The following is a 25,033-nucleotide window of genomic DNA, read 5'->3' as shown; positions in this document are numbered from 1 at the left end:
AATCTTGAAAACTGTATCTGGATCAGGGTGATCCAGTCCAATGTTGCTTTGAAAAACCGGCATAAAAGTAAGACGGATTACTTGATCCTGAATAGCAAAAAATGGGATTTCCAAATCCGGATCATTTTGATCCAGGTTAAATGTTTTGAACAACTGGCCCCAGATGGTAAAAAATCTAAGGTTTAAATCCAAATTTGGGATTGAAAGTAAACATTTTGATTAATGTCATTTAAGCGTTTTCACCTTTATATAATTTTTCTATTCATTTCTAATCTAATTTCTAACTTGATCTGTTTTTTTTCTCACATAAATAAGTAATAGCTGTCTATCTAAAAAGTAATATACTGTTCATCAGTTGCCAACGACTTTAATCGCAAATCAATGAAGAAGTGAGTATCCTTTTTTGGCCCCGGTGGAAGTCAAACTCTTTAATCTGGCAATGTTAGCAAGGCCTCTGCTGTTAACATACTATTATACCATAGGAGCCCAAAACCTGAAGGCGAAGCAGAGAAAGTAGAGACAGAAAGTAGGGATTTTCCCTCCAACCCACGGGGAGGATTACGGGAAGTGAAATCCTTTGTGATCCTGTTTTTAGTGCGCTGTTTGTGCGGAAAGACGCGCCCCCTGTGCGTAAAAAGGCAGGACAGACAGGACGCAGCGCGACGCTTCCTCTGCTGCTTACCTGAAACAGCGCAGTTTACAGACAGGCGGGCAGGTACACAGAGGAGCGGAGCCGGAAGAACGAGCAGGTCGACTTTTCCTCATAGTATTTTTTCCCCCATTCCACTCCAGGCTTTTCTTAGATAATTCTGCCCCCTGCTTCTCCTTTTTAAAAGCGATTTATTATTTATTTTGTATTAAGTGACGCGGCCCCGGGCGAAACATGACAGAGCACAGAAAGAAGCTGATTCTTATCGTAGTGGATATTCTTTGTGTCTTTGTTGGTGAGTGACTACCCTTGTTATTCCCTACTTATGACAATATGGCTACAAATATGATTAGTTTCAGTCTGTACATGTGCTCATCTGATGTGCGTTAATGTGTGATCTTTGTGCGGCTGAATTCGAAAAAAAGACAAACGATAATAAAAAAAACAACTTATTGAAAAGTTTGCACGCGTGACGCACGGGATTGCCTAACGCACACATGATTTATAGCTCTATTATAGATAGGCCTCTCCACTTGTTGATTCGTGGCTTTCTGCAAGCTCAGAAGAAGTTACTGAGTCATGTTTAAAAGGTATCCTGCACAATTTTCTGTTGCAAAAAGATGCAAAATAGAAGTATGAATTGGAATTGATTGTACACTGCAGTACAATTCAACTTTACAAGTCATCAGTGGTCTCTATCTTGTTCAAACAGGCCAAACTGTGTGTTTCACAACAGTGAGTAAAAATGCTGCTGTTGGTCTCTGGCATGTCACATTACTGACTTCTCTGAAATCATTGGGGTTGAGATAGGACGCATCCTATCTTACCTCACTAAACTCACTATCCGGCTTTCATAGTGCTGAGCCGATGATGCACTCACAATCTGAGTTTGTTGTGTTTTCAATGCCTATTAGGTCATCTTAGTTGTGTGAAAGTAACCACAAATTGCAGTTTGGCTGTGTATGCATATTCAGCTGTCTCTTTTGTGTCTTTGATGAATCATTTCCAAGCTTCCTTTTCTGCACATTTTTTATTTTTTCTTACTGCACCCTGGGCCCCTTTCTTTTTTAAACATTAGGAGGAAGAACAGGGATCATTGTCAATGAATCTCTCTCTGTGACAGTTAAAATCCTGTTTTTGAAACTGTGTGCACAGCAGCATGCGTGCACATGTGTGTGAGACCGAACGCCTTGTTGCGACTTGCTTCTGGACTCCAGAGACAACACAAAAGCCATTTACAGAATTGACATCTTCAGCTGTTTGTGTTATCTGCTCCCATCTCTGACACCATGACGCTGACAAAGGTTGTAGTTAAGTGTGTTCCTTTCACACTGAGCTTTTTTTCTTTAGAGGTTTAAATTAGATGACCTTAGGTGTTCATGTGTCTAAGGTTCACTGTCCATGCCCTGTGTGTCCATTTAGAAGGGGAAAAAAGAGTTTTAAAGGGATAGTTTGGATTTTTGGAAGTGGGGTTGTATGATGTGCTTATCCAAAGTCAGTGTATAATTTACTGTAGATAGTGGTTGGCACACCCCCAGTTTGGAGAAGCAGGTAGGAGTACCGACACGGAAGCTTAGCAAAGCCTCGCAGAACACCGGAGTTGCTGGTCTACCATTACCTCAATAGGTTAGTTTGTTTGTGTTATTGTGTGACTTTTGTGAATCCAAACTAACCCTTTTAAAACACCAAAGTCACACAATAGCACATACAAACTAACCGATCGAGGCAGTGGTAAACCAGCAACTCCTGTGTTCTACGAGGTAAAATGAACGAAAGGAGTCTAGAGTCTTTGAAGAGAGCATCGATGGATATAATAGCGTCAGTCCCCACCGGAAATGGCTGCTGATGGCAAGGGAAAGCAGTGAAAATGTTCTAAATATAGCATACACTTAAACTGATAAAGGTCCTTTAGGTTGCTAAAATACGTTTTACATAGCTTAGCTTCCCTGTTGCTACTTTTGCCTGCTTCTCCAAACTAAGGACGTGCCGACCGCCATCTACTGTAGGCTGACTATGGATAAGTCCCTAATACAAGCCCACTTCAAAAGATCCAAACTATCCCTTTAAGCTTTAGGGATGTACTCAATGAAAGAAATGATTGGCCTTGCTGGGGTTAAGGCTGGCATAAAGGTGAGGTAAGAATCTCTCGGAAATGATTAGCTGATTTACAGTATAGAAAAAAATAGTCCTAGTTTTTCCTAGTTAGCCAGAACAAAAAAAAATCTTAAAATGAAGTGATTGTTCAACATTAAAGAATACAGTTGTGAAATCCGAGGTGTGATGATTAACGACTCGTCAACTAAAGATTTCTCGGTCCACAGTTCCTTTGGCTGACTAAGCTTCAGTTATCACCTCACAATCGAGGTGTTTCAAGCCAAGTGTGTGTCAGTCATAGGGTTAAGTTAGTCATCAGCCTTTAAAAAGGAGAAAGTTTGATTTGTGAATCACTTTGTATGAGTCTCTTAGTGGAGGGTTATAAGTATCAAATGTATATTTCCTGTTAATTCAAATGAGAAATGTTTTCTAGATGAAACTAACAGATTAAAATCAGCACTAATAAACTTAAATATTATAGTATTTTCAAAGAGATATACCTCCATATGAGTACACATAACAATATAATGTAGGGATCACTATCTGTGCTTAAGGAAACACTTTAAAGATATTTTGTAATGTAATGAACAACAACAAGCTGCAACAAGTAATCAATTGCAAGAAAATAACAATTTAGATTTTTTATTTTCAAGCAAAAAAGTGAAATATTTGATTTCAGCTTCTACAATTATAGAGTTTTCTGCTTTTCCTTGTCTTACATTATAGTAAATTGAATATCTTGGCATTTTAGACTGTTTGGTTTGACAAAATATCTTTGATTCACAGAGCCCAAAGTTAAGTCGTCAAATTTCTTTTATTTTTGTCCGATCAACAGTCCAAACCCCAAAGATATTCAGTTTACTATGATTTACACACAGAAGTAGCTATTCTTAACATTTGAGAAGCTGAAACCATCTCGTATTTTACAGACCTGGAAAATACCTTTTAAAAAAAACGTATTTATTAATAATACAAAAAATGATATATTAGTATTGTGATATAAGATTAATTTGGTTTATTTGCCAGCTCTAGTGTCATTTTTATCAGAAGATGTTACTGCTTTGCCTGCATGTGTTTTCATAAGGTTTATCATAACGGGCCAATCTAATCATAACTCATAACAGTACAAACTTTATTCATCATTTTTTTATTTCCTTCTTTTAAATACTGTGTGTGTGTGTGTCCAGATTGTAACTGATTCTGTGATTTGCTCAGTGTTTTATTTCTCCCTCTTCCCCTCAGCAGTCAAACCTCCATCCTGCCATTATCTGTTATCACTGCACACCAATACATTATCAAGAGTGTTTACACACATTATTGCACATCCAGATCTCACTTTGACACAGGCAGATGCCACCCAGCAGAATGTCTGTTGTTACACTATCAGTTATGAAATGTAGGCTATAGTTACATTTTAAATTATCAAGATTACAAGTCTCCATCTTCATCTTCTTTGTGTCTTACATGCAGTGTGTCTCGACACCACGTTATATACATTTCTGACACTTTCAAAGGCAACAACAGTATATAAATTAGTTTTTGTGATACGGATCTTGTTATTATTGTTTCCTGTTTAAAGGAATAGTTTAACATTTGGGGAAATTAGCTTATTTGCTTTTTTGGTGTGAGTTAGATGATGAGATGGAGACAACTCAATGTCTGTGTGATAAATGTGAGGCTAAAGCCAGCAGCCGGTTAGCTCAGCTTAGCATGAAGACTGGAAACAGGAGGAAATGGCTAACCTAGACCTGTCTAAAGATGACAAAATCCTCCTATCAGCACCTCTAAATCTCACTAATGAACAGGTTATATTTAGTTTAATTCTTACAAAAACCAAAGTGTAAAAACCACATGGTTTTCCAGAGGGTTGTGATCTGGACTATGAGTACGTATGTTTATGAGTATGTTTATGAGTACCGATTAGCAAGCATAAAGCCGGAAACAGTGAAATGGCTAGCCTGGCTCTCTGGCCAAGAAACAGTCCGGCACATAATGACCCAATAAGTGTTGTTTTTTTTTGTCCATATTAAACAAAAGAAAAATAAGGTGTTAATGAGCTTTAGAGATGCTAGTAAGAACATTTTGCTACTTTTAACGCCAAACTAATTGTTTCCCACTGTTTTTAGTATCTGTGCTGGGCTAAGCTAACTTTCCTCTGACCGTAGCTTCATATTTAGCTGACAGACGTGAGAGTGGTATTGGCAAGAAGGCAAATTAGTGTATTTTGTCTTAATTTGAATGCTGTTTGTACAGTATATCATGAGACACTGAAGAGCTGTTGTCTTTCCAGCTGCTTGTCGGCAAGATCGAGCCCAGCTGTTGCTGCACTCAAGGTTACTGGGATCATAGTTTCAAACTCAGTTTACTACTATTCATGACTCCGGTAATATAATGGTAATAATATAATGGATGCACAATAACTTTTTGTCCTAGGTTTGGTGTCAGCAGCCAAACTCCTATTGATGAGCTGTAGTAAGAAATATGGAAGGTGCAGGTCAGCAACAAACAAACAAATGGATCATTTACTGTCCCTTCTTTGAGCGTTATTTATTTATTTTCACCTAATATACACTACTGGTCAAAAGTTTTAGAACACCCCAATTTTTCCAGGTTTTTATTGAAATTCATGCAGTTCAATGTCTTATTGTACTCTGAAATTAAAGTATAGAACAAATAAATAATTTAAGTTAAAAAAAGATTTTTTTTTTTGGTTTATAAACCAAAATGTATTCTAAATTTTTGACTCATCAAAGTAGCCCTCTTTGGCAGATATAACAGCTGAACACACTCGTGGCATTCTTTCTACAATGGAAATCAAATATTCTTCAGAAAGTTCTTCCCAACTCTGTTGCAGAAGTTCCCATGAATGTGTGGCACTTGTAGGTTGCTTTGCTTTCTCTTTTCTGTCCAGTTCATCCCAAACCAGCTCAATGGGGTTTAAGTCTGGTGACTGTGCTGGCCACTCCATGTTTTTAAGCTTACCATCTTGTTCTTTTTTCCTAAGGTAGTTCTGGCATAGCTTGGACTTATGTTTTGGGTCATTATCTTGCTGTAGGATGAACCCCTGACCAAGTAGGCGCATACCAGAGCAGTGTTTCCTCTAGGATTTTTTTTTAGCAGTGGGGGCAGATCTGTCGGGTTAGGGTTAGGGTTTGCCTCAGTGGCAAAGTTGGCGGCCTTTCAGTGTGCATTTGATTTTTCTTGGCTTTTGGAAAAATACTCCAAGGCTCGGTTACACCAGAACGGCCAGGACGGTCATTTTGACCGTTTTGAAATTTATGTGTAATAACTTTGCTAAATAAAAAAAATACAATCCTGCTGGTACCTGACTTTAACAAAAATAGTCTGTATTTTCATTTAAAATAGTTTTTATATACTGTACATTACACAAAAGGCAAAGAAAATCCAATCACTTTTACCTATTTTGGCCATACTGTCATATTGACCGCTCGGATTTTCGCGGTTTTGTTATTAATCTTTTGCGTGGTTGAAGATGCATCTTGGTTGTTTAGTAATAATCAGAGAAACGTAAACTAGCGGTCTCGAGTAACAAGTGTGGGCAATGCATCACCGATGGGCCGAAGGCAAAGCCAGAGTCGGTAACGTAGGCTACGGCGTGGATGGTTCTGAATCAGAAGAAAAGCACCGGGCGATCGCTCTGTGAAAGGCGCGGTACACGTAGACGGTAGCTGTCTACGTGTTCATATAACTTTATACATGCTACAACTGGCTGGAATCATTGCACACATTCTCTCCAAGGAGCGCACCAGCTGTAAAATGTCCCAGAGGAAGTTCATGCAGCAACTGGCAGAGGAGCTGAGAGCGGAGTTTATCGGAGGCAGTGCCTGCCAGGTTAGGTTATAAATGTTCAAATAACATACTTTTAATTGTTATTTGGCTGTGAATTATGTTGAATGAATTTCCCCCAATATGTTTCATGAATGTATGAAATAATCACGGTTTAGCCTACTATGCCATGATATGATATCAAGGGCGTTGTATTGAATCAACAGCCACGTGCAATTTAGCTAGCAGGTGAAGGTGAAACTAAAAATGTGCAAGAACTATAGACTAATAATACAGGCTTAAATTAACTGACAATATAAGTTATACGACTTACAGTTGTCAAGAATGCACACATGCCATCTCAACCGTGTCCTCCGGACAGCCTGTCTCTTTTTTTCTTTCTCCCTTTTTTCGTGCCCACTGCCGTTGTGAAGCACGTGTACAAATCACTGACCCTGGATCCAGCGAAACAGCCCCAGACCATCACGCTTCCTCCTCCATGTTTGACAGTTGATGTCACACACTGAGGAACCATCCTTTCGCCTACTCGACGGCGTACAAAAATCCTGCGTGATGAACCGAAGATTTCAAATTTTGATTCATCAGTCCATAACACCTTCTTCCAGTCTTCAATAGTCCATTGATGAGGTTTCTTGGCCCAGGCAAGCCTCTTTTTCATATTCTGACTTCTCTTAGCAATGGCTTTCTTGCTGCAACTCGACCTGTCAAACCTGCAGCTCGAAGTCTTCTCTTTACAGTTGAAACTGAGACTTGCTTATTACGACCACTATTAAGCTGTGCTTGAAGCTGTTGTCCTGTGAGCCGCCTATCACGCAAGTTGTTGACTCTCAGAAACTTGTCTTCTGATTCTGTTGTGGCTTTGGGTCTGCCAGACATCTTCCTGTCAGAGTTTCCCCCAGTTTCTAAATGCCTTTTGATGGTGAAGAATACTGTACTCACTGACACCTTGACTTTCTTCGCAATTTCTCTGTAGGAAGGACCAACATTCTTAAGTATTATGATGGTCTGTCTCTTTTCCATTGTTAATTGCCTTTTTCCAGCCATTTTTATGGCAACACACTACTTTCTGCAGTACAATACTGTTCAAATAATGCTCATGAGGGTACAGTACCACAGTGTGTTCCATCAATACTTTTATACAAACAGAGGGGTTTGTAAGTAGGGGAGAACCTGGACGAATGAAACAGTTTTTAATCAAATGTCATTTACAAAGACTGAAAAAAAACACTGAAAGCTAATATTTAGTCACTAGCAACCTGCATCTGTCTTCTGTCAAATACAGTTGCATTTTCAGCTCTGAACCAAACCGTTGGTGAGTTATTTAAGCAGTAGTCTGACGCGTGTTTTGTTTCATTTGTCCCTCCTGGCCTGTACAAATGACACAGGCATGGGGGATGAAAGAAACCTACAGTTTAAGCTATGTACACTTTCCACAACTTCAATATTTGGCAACATATCATGAATGGTACTTCAGATAGGTGTTATTTCAGATTGATTGCTGCAGGGCTATACATCTTGGTGAATGTCTGTTAACAACTCATTGCTTTCATCGTGAAGCGCGGATCTCGCAGTTATGGAAATACCATGCACTATGCCATTTATATAGCTAGAATAATACATGTTTCCAATTATATAATGTTTCTATAGTACAAAATGTTATTTCACTCTGTTCTTATGTGGGTAAGGCCACCGTACATCTAAATAAGTTCCCTTAACGACCCCGAGGTCGAGGCCGTCAGTCTCCATAAGATAACATGGCAAAACTCGACGCCCTACCTGATAGCCCCAAATATATTTACATCGTTCTAAAACCACTTTTCCATGTCTCACCTGCATAAGATATAGTATAAACACAGATATGTGTGCAATTACTTAGAATACATGGGGTTTACTGCCTGGTCGGGACGAAAGAAACAGCTGTTTCATTCGTCCCGACAGCAACAATTGACATTTAAACCTATTTTGCTCCTAAACTAAAAATCTCTTGTGTGCTGTACGTGCTGACGAAATTTGACATTTGCAACATGTATGGTTTTCAGGATAACTGCAATGTTTCATTCGTCCTCCGTTTCAATCGTCCCGGTTGTACCCTAATCCAGACAAGTTGGAACACCTGTGGGAATTGGTAGCACCAACTTTCAAAGCTTGATCAACCTCCATTGCTGCAGAACAGCTTTACATTGTTTACCCATTTCTTGTTTTTCAGTTTTGGGTAACCTTACTTTTTTTTTAACCTCAGGCAGTTCACCATTTACCTTTTTGTACCATTTCAAGCTATTCATTGGACTTGAACTACTAAAATTTCAATAAAAAACTAGAAAAATTGGGGTGTTCTAAAACTTTTGACCAGTAGTGTACATTTTAACCATTTTATTTTCTAGATTATAAAATGACATAATGCATTGGCAATAACAAAGTGTTTTGAAAGCTTCTTTCATATGATGTATTTCTAAATCTGGATGTTGGTGCAAGACAAAGTGGGGTGAGATGGTTCAAAACTGTTGATGTGAAACAGTGTGTGTGGGTTGCCCCTTTTTTTATTTATACCGTTTCAAATGAACACTTTCTAAACTATTATCTACAGTTTCAGAGTTGTTTTTAAATCCAGTTGGGTTATAAGCTTGAATTTTTATATTAACCTACTGTTGGTACTGTTGGATGGTGGGTAAACATACCATGAAAAATGGTTTAGTAAATTTTGTTCTAAAATATAGAAGTAGAGTATATAGGACCTTCATGATTATTTTGTCATTTAAAAGAATAGTTGTTCCATCTAATGCAGTACAGGGAAAATGCCTAAGTTCCCAGAGTCCAAGGTGTCTTTAAAAATGTCTTCTTTTATCAAACCAAAAGTCCAAAACCCCAAACTATTCAGTTCACTATTATCAAAGACTAAAAAAACAGAGTCAAATAACTGAAACTGTTTTTGCTTTAAAAAATGACTTCTCCATCCAAAAAGGCGCGGATTCATTTTCAGTCGATCAACTAGTGGATTAATCTAATCATTGCAGCTCTTGTTGTGTTTTGGATGAGAATCAGCAGTGTTGCTTGTGAAACTACAAATTCAGCCACTCGTACAAGTCATTACAAGCTTTAGGATTTAACTGAACCATCTGGACAGTTTAAATTTTTTTATAGAGGTGTTGTGGTGCAGAGGCGATACAACGAGTGAGTGACTGACAACAGCTGCTGTAGTTTGTCTCTGCTGAATGTCCTTTATGTGCCATTTTAACATGTTGCTGACATGTTTAAGATTCTCCTCCCCCCACAACTGTTTGATTGACACATGCACAGACACATGCACACAGTATCTGCTTCTGCCATATACAGTATGTGTCCAAGTCAAGTGGGAAGTGTTGACTTCTGCTCCCTGGTGTGTGTGTGTGTGTGTGTGTGTGTGTGTGTGTGTGTGTGTGTGTGTGTGTGTGTGTGTGTGTGTGTGTGTGTGTGTGTGTGTGTGTGTGTGTGTGTGTGTGTGTGTGTGTGTGTGTGTGTGTGTGTGTGTGTGTGTGTGTGTGTGTGTGTGTGTGTGTGTGTGTCTTGTAAGACACGTATAGTTGAATGTATTGCGTGCAGTGGTTTCAGAAAGTCTTTTCAGTACTGTGGTGGTTTCATGTGAGAGAGGAACAAATATTTCTGTTTTCTTTGATTAAAGGTCGAAGTCCGTTTTCATTGCAACTTTGCACACCATAGTAAAATATGAGCTTCTGCAGGATTGATTGTTTAAATTAGAGACTGCTTGAACATAATGCAAACTAGAAAGTTCTCAGGGAGAACACTGAAGACAATCACACAGTCCTTTTTTAAACGTACATTAATAGCAGAAGGTGTTTAGAAATCCACCTGCATTAAGGTAATCACGCAATTCCCTTTCTCTGGTATTTAACACATTGACACATGAGATTTACTGCTAACTAAAAAGCCCACAAACACATCAAAAATATAACATCCTCCTTGGCAAAGCAGTTCAGAATACCAAGAAAAAGCTTTTTTTTCATCCATTGTCACGTTGGACTTTCCCAGGAAAAATCCCCAGCCTCACAGGAAATTGTGTGCTTTCTTCCCAACAACAGTTTTTTTTTTTTTTTTTTTTTTTTTTTTGGGATTTAATAGAAGATTAACCCCCCCAAAAAATAAAGAACAATGATAGCCATTGTAGACGGAACAGACAAAAAACAGTAACTAGGAAATGCAGTGCTGAAATCCCACAGCAATGAGCACCAACGATAAAGCCAAAATAAACAAAAGGAGTTAAATATTGGTTTTCTGAGCACCTCAGTGTGATGTGGAACACTAGTTGCGAATCCCTGTTAGCTAACAAACTGCAGATGCACAGATCTTCACAGTCCTCTGTTGAGATTCGAACCTCAAACTAATGCTCACCTACAACACGGTTACCTGTTTCTATTTCCACAAAGTTCTCAGTTATTCAGATGACTCATCTTTATTGCTGAATAACAGGAACACTTCCCCCCCCCCTTCCTGCTGGGTCAGAGGTCAAGGGGAAGTTGTACTTGTGTCTGATTCTAAATTCCATCATGTTTATTTTCTCAAAGTGCAATCGGGGGTGCGCTCTTGCCAGAAGAGATTGTGAAAGCGTAAGAGAATACTTTCTCTTTTTTCCTTTTTTATCTCTCCTGTTGATGTTATGTTACTAAAGACAAAACTCAGCAGAAACTTTTGTGCGTGCGTGCCTCTTCTGAAAAAGAGGTTTGAACTCCTTTCTACATTGTTTGCAGCTGTAAAAGTTCATCGGGGAAAAGAAACTCAACAGCTACATGTAAAATGTCAGAGTAGGATGATACATGCTGTTTTTCAGTAATACTCAACTGCTTTACTGTATTCAAAGTACAATACCAACAATTCCACACAATAAAAATATTCTGTTAGAAGGAAGGATGTAGGTAAGAAGATAAGTAAAGAGAGTCTGCACAGGTAGAGTATATTCTCTAAAACATATAATGCATGTTGTCACAAAGTCACTATAGACTTTTATTGTTTCAAATCTCATGTTTAAACTAAAGTAAAATCTCCAACCTGCACAGCAACAAGTAACTAAACTAAATTGCGTGGTCATATGCAGTAAATAGAACGAAAACAACTACTTAATGATAAAACAGAAAGTTCTGGGCAGAGAGAGAAACTGAAATAATTTCCTATGTAACTCCCTTTTCAAAACCACACATTGCTGTGTTTCTCTTTATGTATAGATTAAACAAACAAGACACATAATGTATAGGTGATGGCAATGGAGGTGTCATCTTTCACTTTGGACAGAGCTAGTGTAGACGTTTTCCACTGCCCTTCCACCTTTATGCTAAGCTAGGCTAACCACATCCTGACTCCTGCTCCAACAGTAACCTACAGACACAAGAGAGGCCTAAATCTTCTCATCTGGCTTTCGCCACTAAAGCAAATAAACATATTTATCAAAATGTCAAACTGTTCCTTAAGGCCAGATCACGGAGTAAAAATTTGTCCTTTCCCAATAATGCATCTCAGAATGGTGAGCTCTATTGTGTGTTCTTATCAGAAAACATGTTGCTAAAGCATGTACACCATTGACAAATACATTCAAACATACTAATACACAGTATGGAAGAAAAAAAAGACTAGTTACTGATATAGAATATATTCCCTATATTCCAAGAAATACTCTGATCTAAAAAAATAAAAAAATAAATAAAAAAATCTCTTTCTCACTAAATTTGGGGAATGAACCTCTGCCCCCCCCCCCCAAGCTCGACCCAGCCCCCAGGAGGGGTGGCCGCCCCACCAGTACAGGCCTATAAAAACATACCAAGCCTTCTATAATAATAGAGCAGATAAAAAATAGTTAGTTCCACTCAGATAATAGAAACTCTCCATGGGCTCGGCTCCCAGAGGCTGTTGGAGCATGTTTGATACAAATGGGAATTGACTACACACTGTCCACTCACATCTCCATCCTGGCAGTGTGTATCCACCAGAGACTTGTGTCAAACAAGCAGCAGCCTCTTATCTAAATGTTATCCTTGCACCCTACAGAATAAACAATGGTTGTGCCTCTCTTCAAAGAGAAGCTGAGAGCATGCTTGACCTGCTGGAATAATGACCTCTGAGATGGGAAAAGCAAAGGGAGGGCTTTCTTTCATGAAGATAAATTATTCTAAATGAGGAAACTGCTTGTCATTAGTGACACTTAGTGGCGCACATATTACATTAGGCAATGTTCTGTGTGATGGTTGCTTAAAGAGAGACAGTTAATAGGAAATAATAAAAACATGGCAACTGTAAAATGTTATGTTTAGCGGTGTAACGCCATTTAATATGGCCGCTTTTTTCAATACGACTGCATTAGATTGTGCAGGTGTTGCTTTATGGAGCTCATTTTTTAGCTGTCCGGCCTGCAACTTTACTGTTTTGGTTCACTCTTATCACTCTCACAACATGGCGTTGTTTTCAGCCACAGCAGGTAGCTGTTTTCACAGAAAAAGCAATAACCGTACACTGCCCGGCACCAAATCAAGAGTTTAAGAGGTGATGGTTTATTTCCTTTTTAATGCAAGAAAGCCCCCCCTTTTTATTTAGTGAGTGTGCTACCAGTATTTAAACTTATTTTTGATTATTCATACTTGTGTATGCATACTAGTGTTACTTACATTAATATTCCCGTCTGTAGTAGGAACTAGAGAAGAGCGAACACGGACTGTAAAATTCACACCTGACAGGCTACCACAGTGTTTAGGACCCCAGACTTAATTCACAATCTTGAGACGGCCACATTTGTACACATGACCTCATGTTAAAATTACCTTCCCAAAATGACCTGTCTGGAACATGTTATCCTTTCTGTGTTTATGTGTCTTCATCTGGTTTCATTTAGTCCTGCCTGTCACACACTCTGGAGGAAGGAAACAATATGTTAGTGGACATGGCCCAGTAAATATACTGTACGGTACAGCTCCAGTTTGCAAAAACAAACATTCCTCGCTCTCATTCCGGAGTTCAGTGCAACACTCTTGAAAACAGGAAAAGTATTTAAGAGTTGTAGTCTGGAAGGCTCCTGACATCATCGCTGTAGATTGGACTATTGTCACTGCTCAGATTTATGAGACCGGTTTATGTGCTTCTGATGCTGCTGTGCAACTCTGAACTCCTGAGTCTTTTGTTTGCACTTGCAGAGAAACTGTTAAACCAAATTTAACAAGGACACAACTATTTGTCACTACAAACTTATAAATACATTCTGTTTTTTGGGGGTTTTTTTTGTTTTAAAAACCTTTTTTAGAGCCCCTTTTATCTGTCATGGATGTGTTTTATGAGTGTGTGTCCCAGATGAAGCCTCAGCTCCCATGCCCTTCATTGTGTAAACCGTGCTCTGATGGCAAAGGTCATGGCTGTCCTGTCCCGCGTTTCCATGGTGACACTGCGTAGAGAGCCCGTAGAGGGGAAGTTGTTGCCACCGAGCTCGACCAACGACAAATTCATTTACTTGGCAGAGTCGGGCCAAAGCAGAAAGATTAGTCCATCAGTGTGTTCTTAGCTGTTTCCTGAGCTGCACCTCATTGTGTTGCAGCTGAAGGGTCGAAGCTGCTCTCAGGATGGACCTGAGACCTTAACTTAACACAGTCTGGCTCCCAAAGACTATAGTATCACTGTTTAAATGCCTGCATTCACTTATAAAAGTTGCATTAGCTCAACTCAAATACAAATAAATGAAGTATTTCACTTTAAATCCAGGCTGCAGCTAATTACCTAAATAATATTTTAGAATGACCATTTTCAATATAGAGCTTCTGCAACTATGTACTGTACCGGCGATTCCCAAACCTTTTTAGGCCACACAACCCCTACATCCCAACCAGGTTGACTCCCCCCAATCCTTACACCTTAATAGACATCGCAACATAGCCAACACTCTACCGGGTGAGCTACAGATCGTCCCTGTTTATGACATTTCCATGTCTTTTTCATGATGTACTGAACTATGACTCCCAACATTTACTTTAGGAAGGTTTGATTAGGTCATTGTATTATTTTAAGTTGATACTACTTGATCAGTAGAGTGGATCTAGGCCTCCATAATACAGTCGTCTCTTTTTCCTCCAGCGGCCCTGCCCTCAGCCATCCTGACGCTGATGTTTAAACCGTACCAAAGAGGAATCTACTGTGATGATCAGAGCATCAGCTATCCCTACAGGAGAGACACCATCTCCCATGGAGCCATGGCTGCCGTCACCATCACCTGCTCCATTGTCATTGTGAGTCCCAACATCTCCTCTGTCTGACTAGTGTTGTCACATTCATACATCCGTAAATCTGACGCAAAAGCTACCTTTGTTTCAGTACAAACCCATTACCAAAAGTATGCTTTCCCATATTACCTGAAAACTCTTCATTATGTCTCTTCTATCCACAGATCACCACGGGAGAGGCCTACCTTGTGCACACAAATCGCCTGCACTCCAACTCCCAGTTCAACAATTACTTGTCAGCTCTTTATAAGGTGGTGGGAACCTTCCTGTTTGGAGGAGCTGTCAGCCAATCACTGACTGACCTGGCCAAGTTCACCATAGGTCGTCCTCGTCCAAACTTCTTGGCCGTGTGCGCTCCGGTCAGCTGTAACGGATACATGCTGCAGATCAACTGCACCGGCTACCATCGCAATGTGACTGAATCCAGGTGGGATTACTCAACACTCTCCCACTGTCTTTATAATCCTTTTTATTATGAAGTAAAGTTTGATACTGTGAAGGCAGAAACTAATATTTTTGGATTCAAGTTTGAGTTCAAGCGGATGGCTCATATTTGAATTGATGACCATTTTAAGTCATTCAAATGAACTGCTTTCAACCCAGAAATAATATTTTTTTACTTTTGGCAGAGTGAGAAAATATTATATAGACATGAGCTGTGCAAGGTATTGAAATATTGAAGTTAGGAACCACATTTCTATAAGTACCCAGAGCGCAAGGGAATGTCTTGAAATTGCTTCTTTTGTCTGACAAAACCCCCATAATATAAAATGTGCAATTATTATATAAATCGCATGAAAGCAGCAAATCCTCAAATTTGAGGAGCTGGAATCAGGAAACATCATGCCTTTTTGATGGACAAATTACTAAAATAAGGAATATTTATAAAAAAAAAAAAAAAAGGTTTTGCTTGTTCTTCCTGTTTATTGTTTTCACACTTATAAGCTTTAAATATGAGAGTAGATAACCCCATTTATGAATCATAAAATAGTTTTTGTTTATTTACTGGATCAATTATCTGAACTTATTCTCACTGATCCAGCTGAGCAAGATCAACAGTTGACGTCAAGCCATTTGGATAAAATATCCACAAAAAGTCTGTGTGCGATGTAGAAAACAAACAAATCTTCACATTTAACGAGCAGCTTCAAGTTTTCAATTACTGATTGTTCAGCATTAAACTAAGTATTTAATTTTGTCAGTATGGCTCAGTTTGGATCATTATTAACTAAATCCTACTGGAACCCAGGACAGTAATACATTTTATGTTAATGCACAAGTGGAATCCCATCAAATCTCCTTTTGGAATCAATTCAGAATTGGTGTATTGGTTCTATCATAAATATGTAATTAATTTCTTTGTACATACATTATCATATTTATAAACTGGAACAAACTGTTAAATTTTTGTGCATGAATTGTATTTTCTTGCTGTGTTGCTCCTCAGGTTGTCGTTTTACTCCGGCCACTCGTCCTTTGGGATGTACTGCATGCTCTTTCTGTCGGTGAGTGTGTCATCGTCGTTGTTTGCGACTTTCTGTAGCTGTGAAATGTCTGTTTACCAAAGACACACACAAGTGACTCAAGACAGACGTAGGGCTGATGGTTGGATTGAAAAGATTCAACGGTTTAATCCCGGTTAGTGTTTAGGAGAGGGATACTGGTGAGATACCTGGGGTCCGTTTCAGGAAGGAGGTTTAACAAACTGAGTGTAACCCTGATGTCAGAGTTGATTTACCCTGAGATGGGAAACTCTGAGTTTTCAGTTTCAGAACAGCTGATATGATTTGGTTCAATCAACTCGGAGTATGTTCACGCGCGTGCACCACCACAATAAAAAGGCAGCATGAATGGAGCCATGATTCTACGATTCACCATGGTAACAACCACAAACAAATGGGTCGGCGGAAATACTCACGCGCACAAACAGCGAGTTTGAACATGTATTTCGTTAAAAAAGCAAGACAGCGGCGTTGGTGTAGGAGAAAATTGCTGCTTGAGTCAATGCGTAAGCATTAACCGTATCAATTTCATATTTAATCACAGTTAACTTATAATATTACTGGTGAAAACTGGAATTGTATTACACCTATGATTTCATTTAGGTGCAATCCTGCGGGTGAAAAAGTAAGCTACTACTAATCCCATTCTGAGGCTGCAGCACAATGATCATTAACAGAACTATAATGTATAATAATGTATTTCTTTTTAATGGTTTGTGTCCAGGGAACACTACAAAAACGTTTAAAAAATGTTTCAGAGCACTTTTCTGACGGCTCTGCATACAGTGGCTTTACTATTACAGTAGGCTATGATCCGCGTGACCAATATTCTAAAGAAAACTGCTGTTTGCAAAAAACGTAATGCGACACAAAGAATCTGCTTGGATGTTAAAGCCTGTCCACGATGGTTGATGTTAGTGATATGAGGAGGACGGATAAGGTATCTACATATCTAATGGACTGTGATTAAAAAAAATACCTCTCAAATCGGTTATGTGGAAATGAAAATGCATATAGTCGGGACTCAATATCATCTCCCGACGTAAATTCTCTGTGAAGTAATACAGCTTTTTCATCAACGGAATTGTCGACAAAAGGACATGACATGTTTGAGAAAAAAGCGTTTTATAATCTGCCTGACCTAAATCAATACGTTTTTTTTTTATTCATGCTGATAACAAACTGCATTGATGAATTTCATTTCATTTCATTTTTTATTTATTAAACAGGAAAAGATTAAAGACAATCGGGCCTGACTCAGTGTAAAACTGATTTTCAGCAGGTTCCTGCTCTGCAGAACATAAACACCATATACACAACAAAAACTCCTAGACAAAAACAGTAACAAACACACAGACCAGGAGAATGAGCAAACAGGGCAAAGCCATAAAGCTGACTTAATGGTCGCAGGTAAACCTCTCCATTAAATAGCGAGCAAATGTTAATTTAAAGGATGTTATTGACGTTAAAGTTCTGATGTGCTGTGGAATGTCATTCCAGACTTTAGTGAGCACATAGAAAAAAGATCTCTGTCCATAACAATTTCTAAAAGCCGGTAAAGGCAAAAGTCCATTTGTTGCAGATCTCGTAATACGCTCGGACCTTGAACTAGGTTTTGGAACCAACGTAGACAGAGCAGCTACAGTGTAACCATTTCAAATTTGATATAGTTACATTTGATACAGTTTTATCCCAAGGCTTAATTTAAAATTCTCAAGTGTCAAGGCATTACACAAAGATAGTGCCGTACAGTGGTGAGTCCATCCAGGAATGAATGAGGAAATGAGTGAGAGGAAACCTGCTCCCGACCAGGTTAGGTTCACAGGCTCAGTTACCATAGTAACTGACTCTGAGGTTAAGTTACCTCTCTTTCTGAAACGGAAAACCCAGAGTTTCCCTCATCTCAGGGTTAACAAATTCAGAGTTTTCACTAAACCTGCTTTCTGAAATGGACCCCAGGTCTGAACAGGCTAAAAAAAGAATCTTTATTTCTCAGGCCACCAAACTGTTTATGCTCACTGTGACTCAACTGATGATTAGTTTCCCATTTTAACTACGGGGACTGATGGTTTTAGCGGTTGCATGCTCTAGGTTTCCTGTTGTCACTTGATGTATTCATGTATTGTATTATGTTTTTTGTACCTCATTCCGTGTGCATACGTCTCTGTGTGTTCTATGTTTTACCTGGCTGCAAGACTAATTTAAGCTCGGAGACAATAAAGTTTAATTTATTACAAAGACATGACGACAACAGTTTTTTATGTACAGCATTGTTCTGTATCCTTTACAGTTTTTGTGTTCTCGCTGTTTTAAGTTTAGGGCTTCTTTCAGGCTTTTTCTGCGTTTATAATGGGTGACTTTTTTTGTGGAGTTTGCATGTTCTTCCAGACTTTCTTTGACTAGCACCAGCAGTGACTTTTTTTATCACTTTTTTCAACATGCTATACTATGACTTTTTTTGACATACTATGACTTTTTTTTATCACTTTTTTCGACATACTATACTATGACATTTTTTATGTCTTTCTTTACCTCTTACTATACTATGACTTTTGTATGACTTTATTCAACATACTAGAATTTTACTTTGTGTGAGGTCAGATAGCTTAGAGTGATAAGAGAATGATTGGAGGACAGAAGGTTGAGTCTTCAAATCTTATATTCTTCATTGAGTTTTGAGGTCCAATATACTAAGTGAAAGAGACAAATATGCCAAAAATGTAAACTTGTGTGTCCGGTCAGTTAGCTTAGGGAGGTAAGAGAATGATTGGGAGACAAAAGGTTGGGTCTTTAATCCTATGAGGTGCAATTAGTTTCAAGACCTGCTTTGCAGGAATGAAGAATACAAATAGATGAAGAGGAAAGTTGTGTTGCTGTCAGTCTCTGTCCCAACCTCTTGTTTTGTAGAGATGAATGCACTTTTCGACCTACTATACTAAGACTCTTGTTCTACTTTTTTCGACTTTCTATACAATGACTTTTTTCAGTTTTTTGACATACTATAGTATGACTTTTCATCACTTTTTCAGACCTACTATACTATGACTTTTTCAACATACTATAACTTTTTTTTTTAATAATTTTTTCGACATACTATACTATGACTTTTTTATCACTTTTTTTGATATACTATACTATGACTTTTAATCACTTTTTCGACATACGATGCTATGACTGTTTAATGAAAACATAAACCTCGGGTGAGGTCCTTTAGCTTAGGGAGATAGGATTATGATTGGCAAACACAAGGTTGAGTGTTTAAATCTTGTTTCAGGAAGTTTTGAGGTCCAACAGACTAAGTGAAAGAGACAAATATGCTGAAAACACAAATTCTTGTATCAGGTCAGTTGGTTTAGGGAGATCAGAGAATGATTGCAAGATTGGTGTTCAAATCCTATGAAGTGCAAATTATTTCTAGACATATTTTGCAGAGAATACAAATAGATGAAGAGCAACGTTGTGTTCCTGTCAGTCTCTGTCCCAAGCTGTTGTTTTGAATGCACTTTTCGACTCTTGTCCCACTTTTTTCAACTTACTATACTATGACTTTTTATCACTTTTTCTGACATACTATACTATGACTTTTTTCAACATGCTATAATATGACTTTTTTTTTTTTTAATCACTCTTTTTGACATACTATACTATAACTGTAAGTAAAAGAGACAAATGTGCTGAAAACACCAAGTGGCATGTCTGCTCAGTTAGCTTAGGGAGATAAGAGAATTATTGGAATGTAGAATGTTGCGTGTTCAAATCCTGAAAGGTGCAATTAATTTAAAGATGTAGTTTGTCAAATGTAGTTACTTTTTTTGACATGCTAAACTATGACTTTGTCGACATACTATACACTGACTTTTTTCACTTTTTTCTACATAGTATACTATGACTTTTTTAGACATATTATACTATAACTTTTAATCACGTTTTTCAACATACTATACTATGACTTTTTCGACTAACTATACTATGACTTTATCACTTTTTTCGATATACTATACCAGAGATCTTTAACACGGGGTCTGCGACCCCTAAGGGGTCCTCAGAATCATTGCAGGGAGGCCTCAATATTAAAAAAATACATTTTTTAAATTTGAATTTTGAAAGTTTTTTTCCCCCCAAATTAAAATATGTCTGAAAATATTAACATGAATCCAACATATTATAAGCAAAGGTAGCCATCAGTTAAGCTTATGTATTCACTGATGTGTTTGACAATAAGACATGATTATTGTTTTAATAGTGTAGAGCACCATAATAAGCTATGTGTAGTAGGTTTCAGGCCTACGCGTTATTGTAGGTCCAGTGTAATATGTTTTATACTCAGTTTTATACAATATGTGGTAGGGGGTACCTGCTCTGCCTCTCTTTCAGGTAAGGCATCCTTGGCCTAAAAAACGTTAGACCCCTGTACTATACTATCACTTTTCTCGACATACTATTTCCAACTATTCTCATTACTTCACCTCCCTCTTATGCATTTAAGCCACCGATCCAGTTTAGCTTTAGCAAATCAGATATTCAGTATTCACACACACATGCATTTTCTAGTTTATTATTCCCCAACAAAAGAACACATTTTCATGGTATATGCAGGAATTGTAAAGTTAAATGTAATACTTCTTAAGACCCTTTCCATTCATTTTAATACTATATAGCCTATCACAAAAAAGACATTAAAAGTTATAGTATAGTATGTCATACAAATATATAATAAAAATCATAGTATAGTATGTTATTTATTCACAGTATAGTTTGTCATAAAGTCACAAAAAGGTCATTGTATATTATGTCATAAAAAAGGTTGTAGTATAATATGTCATAAAAAAAACATGTCAAAAAAGATGTCAACCAAATACAAGATACATTTTTGTTTTATGAGGCTCTTATTCTTAGTAAAACATTTTCTTTGTAGTTTTACAATTGACTAAATATAAAAAACTAACTTAGTTGGGTCCTTATTGTTTCGTACAAATACGTACTAAAACTGACCCTTCTTTATGTAGAATTAAATGATTTCCAATGGGAAGAAGCTCATTAAAAACATAAATTACATGACCTAGACCCAAAAACCTGTTCACATGGGACCAGAATTAAAAGAAAATAAATTTGCATATTAGCTGATTTTAAACAAGAATGTTCTTGTGTGTGCAGCTCTACGTCCAGGCCCGAATGCAGGGGAAGTGGACGCGCCTGGTTCGACCGACCATCCAGTTCTTCCTGGTGGCGTTTTCTCTGTATGTAGGATACACCCGTGTGTCTGACTACAAACATCACTGGAGTGACGTGCTGGTGGGGCTGCTGCAGGGAGCTCTTATCGCTGTGCTCACTGTGAGTACGACAATGATTATAGTAGCATACATACATGCGTACATAAGGTTTAGAAAACTCAAAATTGTCTCAAGACTGTTTTTGTCTACTTGTGAAGTCCAAAACATTCTAGTTTACCAGCAGCCTGTTTCCCCAAAAAGCAGACAGAAGTTGTAAACACCAGTGGGAAACTGGTATTTGTCAGTTCCATGTTACATAAGTTTCCAGTTACCAGTATGAGTTTACCACACACGTTTATGGTAAACATATCCATTAACTTCTATCAATCGTCTTGTGATTCCATCCAAGCTACTAACAAAGACAAAGAATGTGGAGTTTATACTTAATTTTATTATTCACATTCTGCTCCTTTTCTCTAAGGTATAATTCATGTGATGTAGTTACCAGTGACAAGCTGGATGTAAATAGTCGATTTAATGTGCTCACATAATATTTCCTGACTTTATGATTTGAGAAAGATTGCCTTAAAAATGAGTTTGCATGCAACAGATAATTGGTTATGAAATGCAGACTATGAATGATGCAGCTGCTGCATGGATGGATGTTGGATGCAACAGCACAATCTAATTTAAGAATTTAGAAATGTGTACAAAGTGACCTGAAAAATAGAAACACCTCGGTTTTCTTTTTTTTGATTGTGCATCATTTCAAAGCAAGACATCTAAAAAGCTAACCCTAACCTGCTACAGATAACATTCAAAAACAAAATAAGTAGCTTTTCTATATGAAATAGCTGTTGATCAATGCAGTACGTAGCATAACTACCAGCACATCATTTTGACTTTTAAAAACACTGACATTTACTCTTCTTCTGTTCTTTAAGGTCCGATACGTGTCCGACTTCTTCAAGCAGCGCCCCCCTCGCTGCACACACACAGACGCGGCAGAGATCGAACACCTTGAACGCAAACCAAGCCCACAGCCTCCTGACTCGCAGCACGGAAACCACTACAACTACTCTGGACCTGTATGAGCTCTTTCCAGCAGCTACTCTTACTAACCTGGGCCTACAAGCTCACTAACAGCAGCTCCATTACCAAAGGACATGTGACTTATACAGAAAAAAAAAAAAACACAATGAATGCAGTAACCACTACCTAATAATCCAGACTAGACCTGCTACACTCTGCAACGACTTCCCTGTTGGAACAGAAGCTCAACCGTCTGTGTCTTTTTAGTTAGGGTGTGTGTGCTGCGAAAATATGTGCGATTGTGTTTTTTGTGTACACGTGTAGCGTGTTGTTTTGTTCGAAAGTGTGCAATGATATTGATTTTATGATCGTTTGTCTTAATTTTGTGCTGCGTTGATAAGATTTGTGGGAGAGAATTTAGGCTGTGAGTAACACCGAAAAGTGAAGCAAAAACTGGCTGGTGTTTTTGAAATTTACAGATGTCTTCAGCAAAGGTTTTTCTGTCTCATGGACAGACAAAACCTTGGAGGATGAATGTTTTTCTACTTTGTTGCTTACTTACTGCAATCAGAGAACACATATTTTACACTGGAGCAAGACTATATCTGCCTGTCCCTGCCACTTTTGTAATTTTTCTCTGCAGACATCTATATTGAACTGTCTTTAGAAGATATACATGTGTAATGATGGACTATATACATGATTTTGTATAGTGCTAACATTTTTATTTTGTTTATTACTACTGTATCTAATAAATTGTGTAGCTTTTTAAGAACGCATTACCACTACTTTACTGTGACGTTACACAGCAACTTTGTGAGCTGGCAACATTGTTCTGGATGTTTTTCTTCTGTTTATATAGACAAACCTTACTGAAATGATTGAAAAAAAGACAGCATAACCATTCCATAAACACTTTTTTTTTCAGTTTTCTTGAACCTCTGGTGCTTGTGGAACAAATTGTGAATCTGCACATAATGTAATCATTTCTTTCCTTCAGCCTGTTGGTTGTTTAGTGTAGCTTTCTCCATAAATATTAGCCAGCATGTCGTCCACGGGTTCTTACTTCGACAGCAAGAAAAAAAAAAATGTAAAAGGAGTCTTTTTGAGGTGAAGAAAGTTAATACTCCTTTCTTTCATTGAGCTATTCTCTGCTGTGTTCTTGTTGAAATGCAGGGTTCATGTCTGGACCTGCTGCTGATGGCTGTGGATTCCTCACAGCAAAAGGAATGAGGCTGTTAGGCCACGTCAGAGGTGTTCCCACACTTGATGAATATTTTATGATCTCTCGTCATCAGTATGATCTTCACTATAGGGGGCTATGTATTGCAGAATCATGCCAAGATCTGCTTTAAAGGGTTAGTTCATAGAAATGACTAAATATTTTCCCACGTCCCACTGCTACCGTCTAGTCACGTAAGTAATTTGGGTTGTTTTAAACCAGGTTTTGAGATATTTGCCCCCACCCCCAAAACTTTGGAGGTGAATTTAATTTGTGGCGCTCATGTCAATGAAAAAAATACATATTTTTCCCGGTTACTTTGAATTATCCACACAACTTGCTAGACACACTGATAAATCAGCCAGGTCAAGATTGATTAGAGAAACAATGTTGCCGTTTAATGATTTGTCCACCAGAGAGAACTGACAGGTTCATTTATCAACTGTAATATGACCTGCTTAGTGCGTGTCTTAATTACAGTTCAATCGGTGTGGCGGTGATTTAGCCTCTGGGGGCTAAAGGCCAATATTTTCAGCTAACTTTGTCTGCTGTTTGGTGCTGGAAACAAGGTGGATAAGAGATAAACCAAAATGTGCTGAAAGACACTAAAACACTGAAGAACTGAGGGGAAATGACAGCAACCGATGATAATTCTCTGTGGGTTCGTCACTATGAGCAACACCTTTCACATTACGCAGTCATTTGATCCATTCCTATAAAAGAAATATCGATTAGAGCAGCTTTGAAGCCAAACTTTTAATGCACTCATTAAATCTGACAAGATGGTTAGGTGCTGACTCATAGATTAAGATGTTACTAATCCAGAGGTAATTTTTATTTTTTTAATTACACTGTGACTCTGCATGTCCCTGTAATGAAATTCATCCCTCAAAACGCTAACTTGTATCTGAGTCAACCAAAGCTCATACCACAAATTATTGCATCTAGCTGCAGAGGAGTTGACTATCCATCTAAACATTTGTTCTCAGGCTCCCAAAAGCTACATTTCATGACTCTAAGCATCAATGAGTCAGTGAAGTGATTTTGATGTTGCCTTTGTGTCCTTCTGATTGCTTCACTTTTTTTTCTCCCACAGACAGTTACCAACCAAAGATAAATGACCACTCTCAATCACATCTTTTATTTGTAAGGCACCAGAGAAGCTTCCTTACTGCTAAAAGGTTGATTCATTCTCATCAGAGTACACAGTTGCTTGTTTACATCTTTGTATTTTTTTTTGCCCCAGGTATCTTAAAATGAGACTGTGTTCATAAACACAT

The 25,033-nt window shown here is 38.1% G+C and overlaps 1 protein-coding gene across 1 annotated transcript; it reads left to right on the top strand.

The window, feature by feature from the left end:
* The first annotated feature begins 593 nt into the window (after positions 1-593).
* plpp2a (phospholipid phosphatase 2a) lies at positions 594-23,303 on the top strand. The gene is made up of 6 exons (XM_028566006.1): positions 594-944; positions 14,642-14,793; positions 14,952-15,214; positions 16,235-16,292; positions 21,444-21,620; positions 22,444-23,303. Exons 1-6 carry the CDS (start codon positions 884-886, stop codon positions 22,591-22,593), a joined length of 861 nt encoding a protein of 286 aa, XP_028421807.1. The 5' UTR covers positions 594-883; the 3' UTR covers positions 22,594-23,303.
* The last annotated feature ends 1,730 nt before the right edge of the window (positions 23,304-25,033 follow it).

Source organism: Perca flavescens, chromosome 20, assembly GCF_004354835.1.
Source record: "Perca flavescens isolate YP-PL-M2 chromosome 20, PFLA_1.0, whole genome shotgun sequence".
NCBI classification, from domain to species: domain Eukaryota; kingdom Metazoa; phylum Chordata; class Actinopteri; order Perciformes; family Percidae; genus Perca; species Perca flavescens.
This window is presented reverse-complemented; position numbering and strand designations above follow the sequence as displayed.

Bases quoted from the DNA above. Each gene is read 5' to 3' on its own strand.
- plpp2a (XM_028566006.1), top strand. From the start codon at position 884: ATGACAGAGCACAGAAAGAAGCTGATTCTTATCGTAGTGGATATTCTT. The intron at 945-14,641 runs GTGAGTGACTAC...TTTTTCCTCCAG, and splicing joins TATTCTTTGTGTCTTTGTTG to CGGCCCTGCCCTCAGCCATC. The intron at 16,293-21,443 runs GTGAGTGTGTCA...TTGTGTGTGCAG, and splicing joins ACTGCATGCTCTTTCTGTCG to CTCTACGTCCAGGCCCGAAT.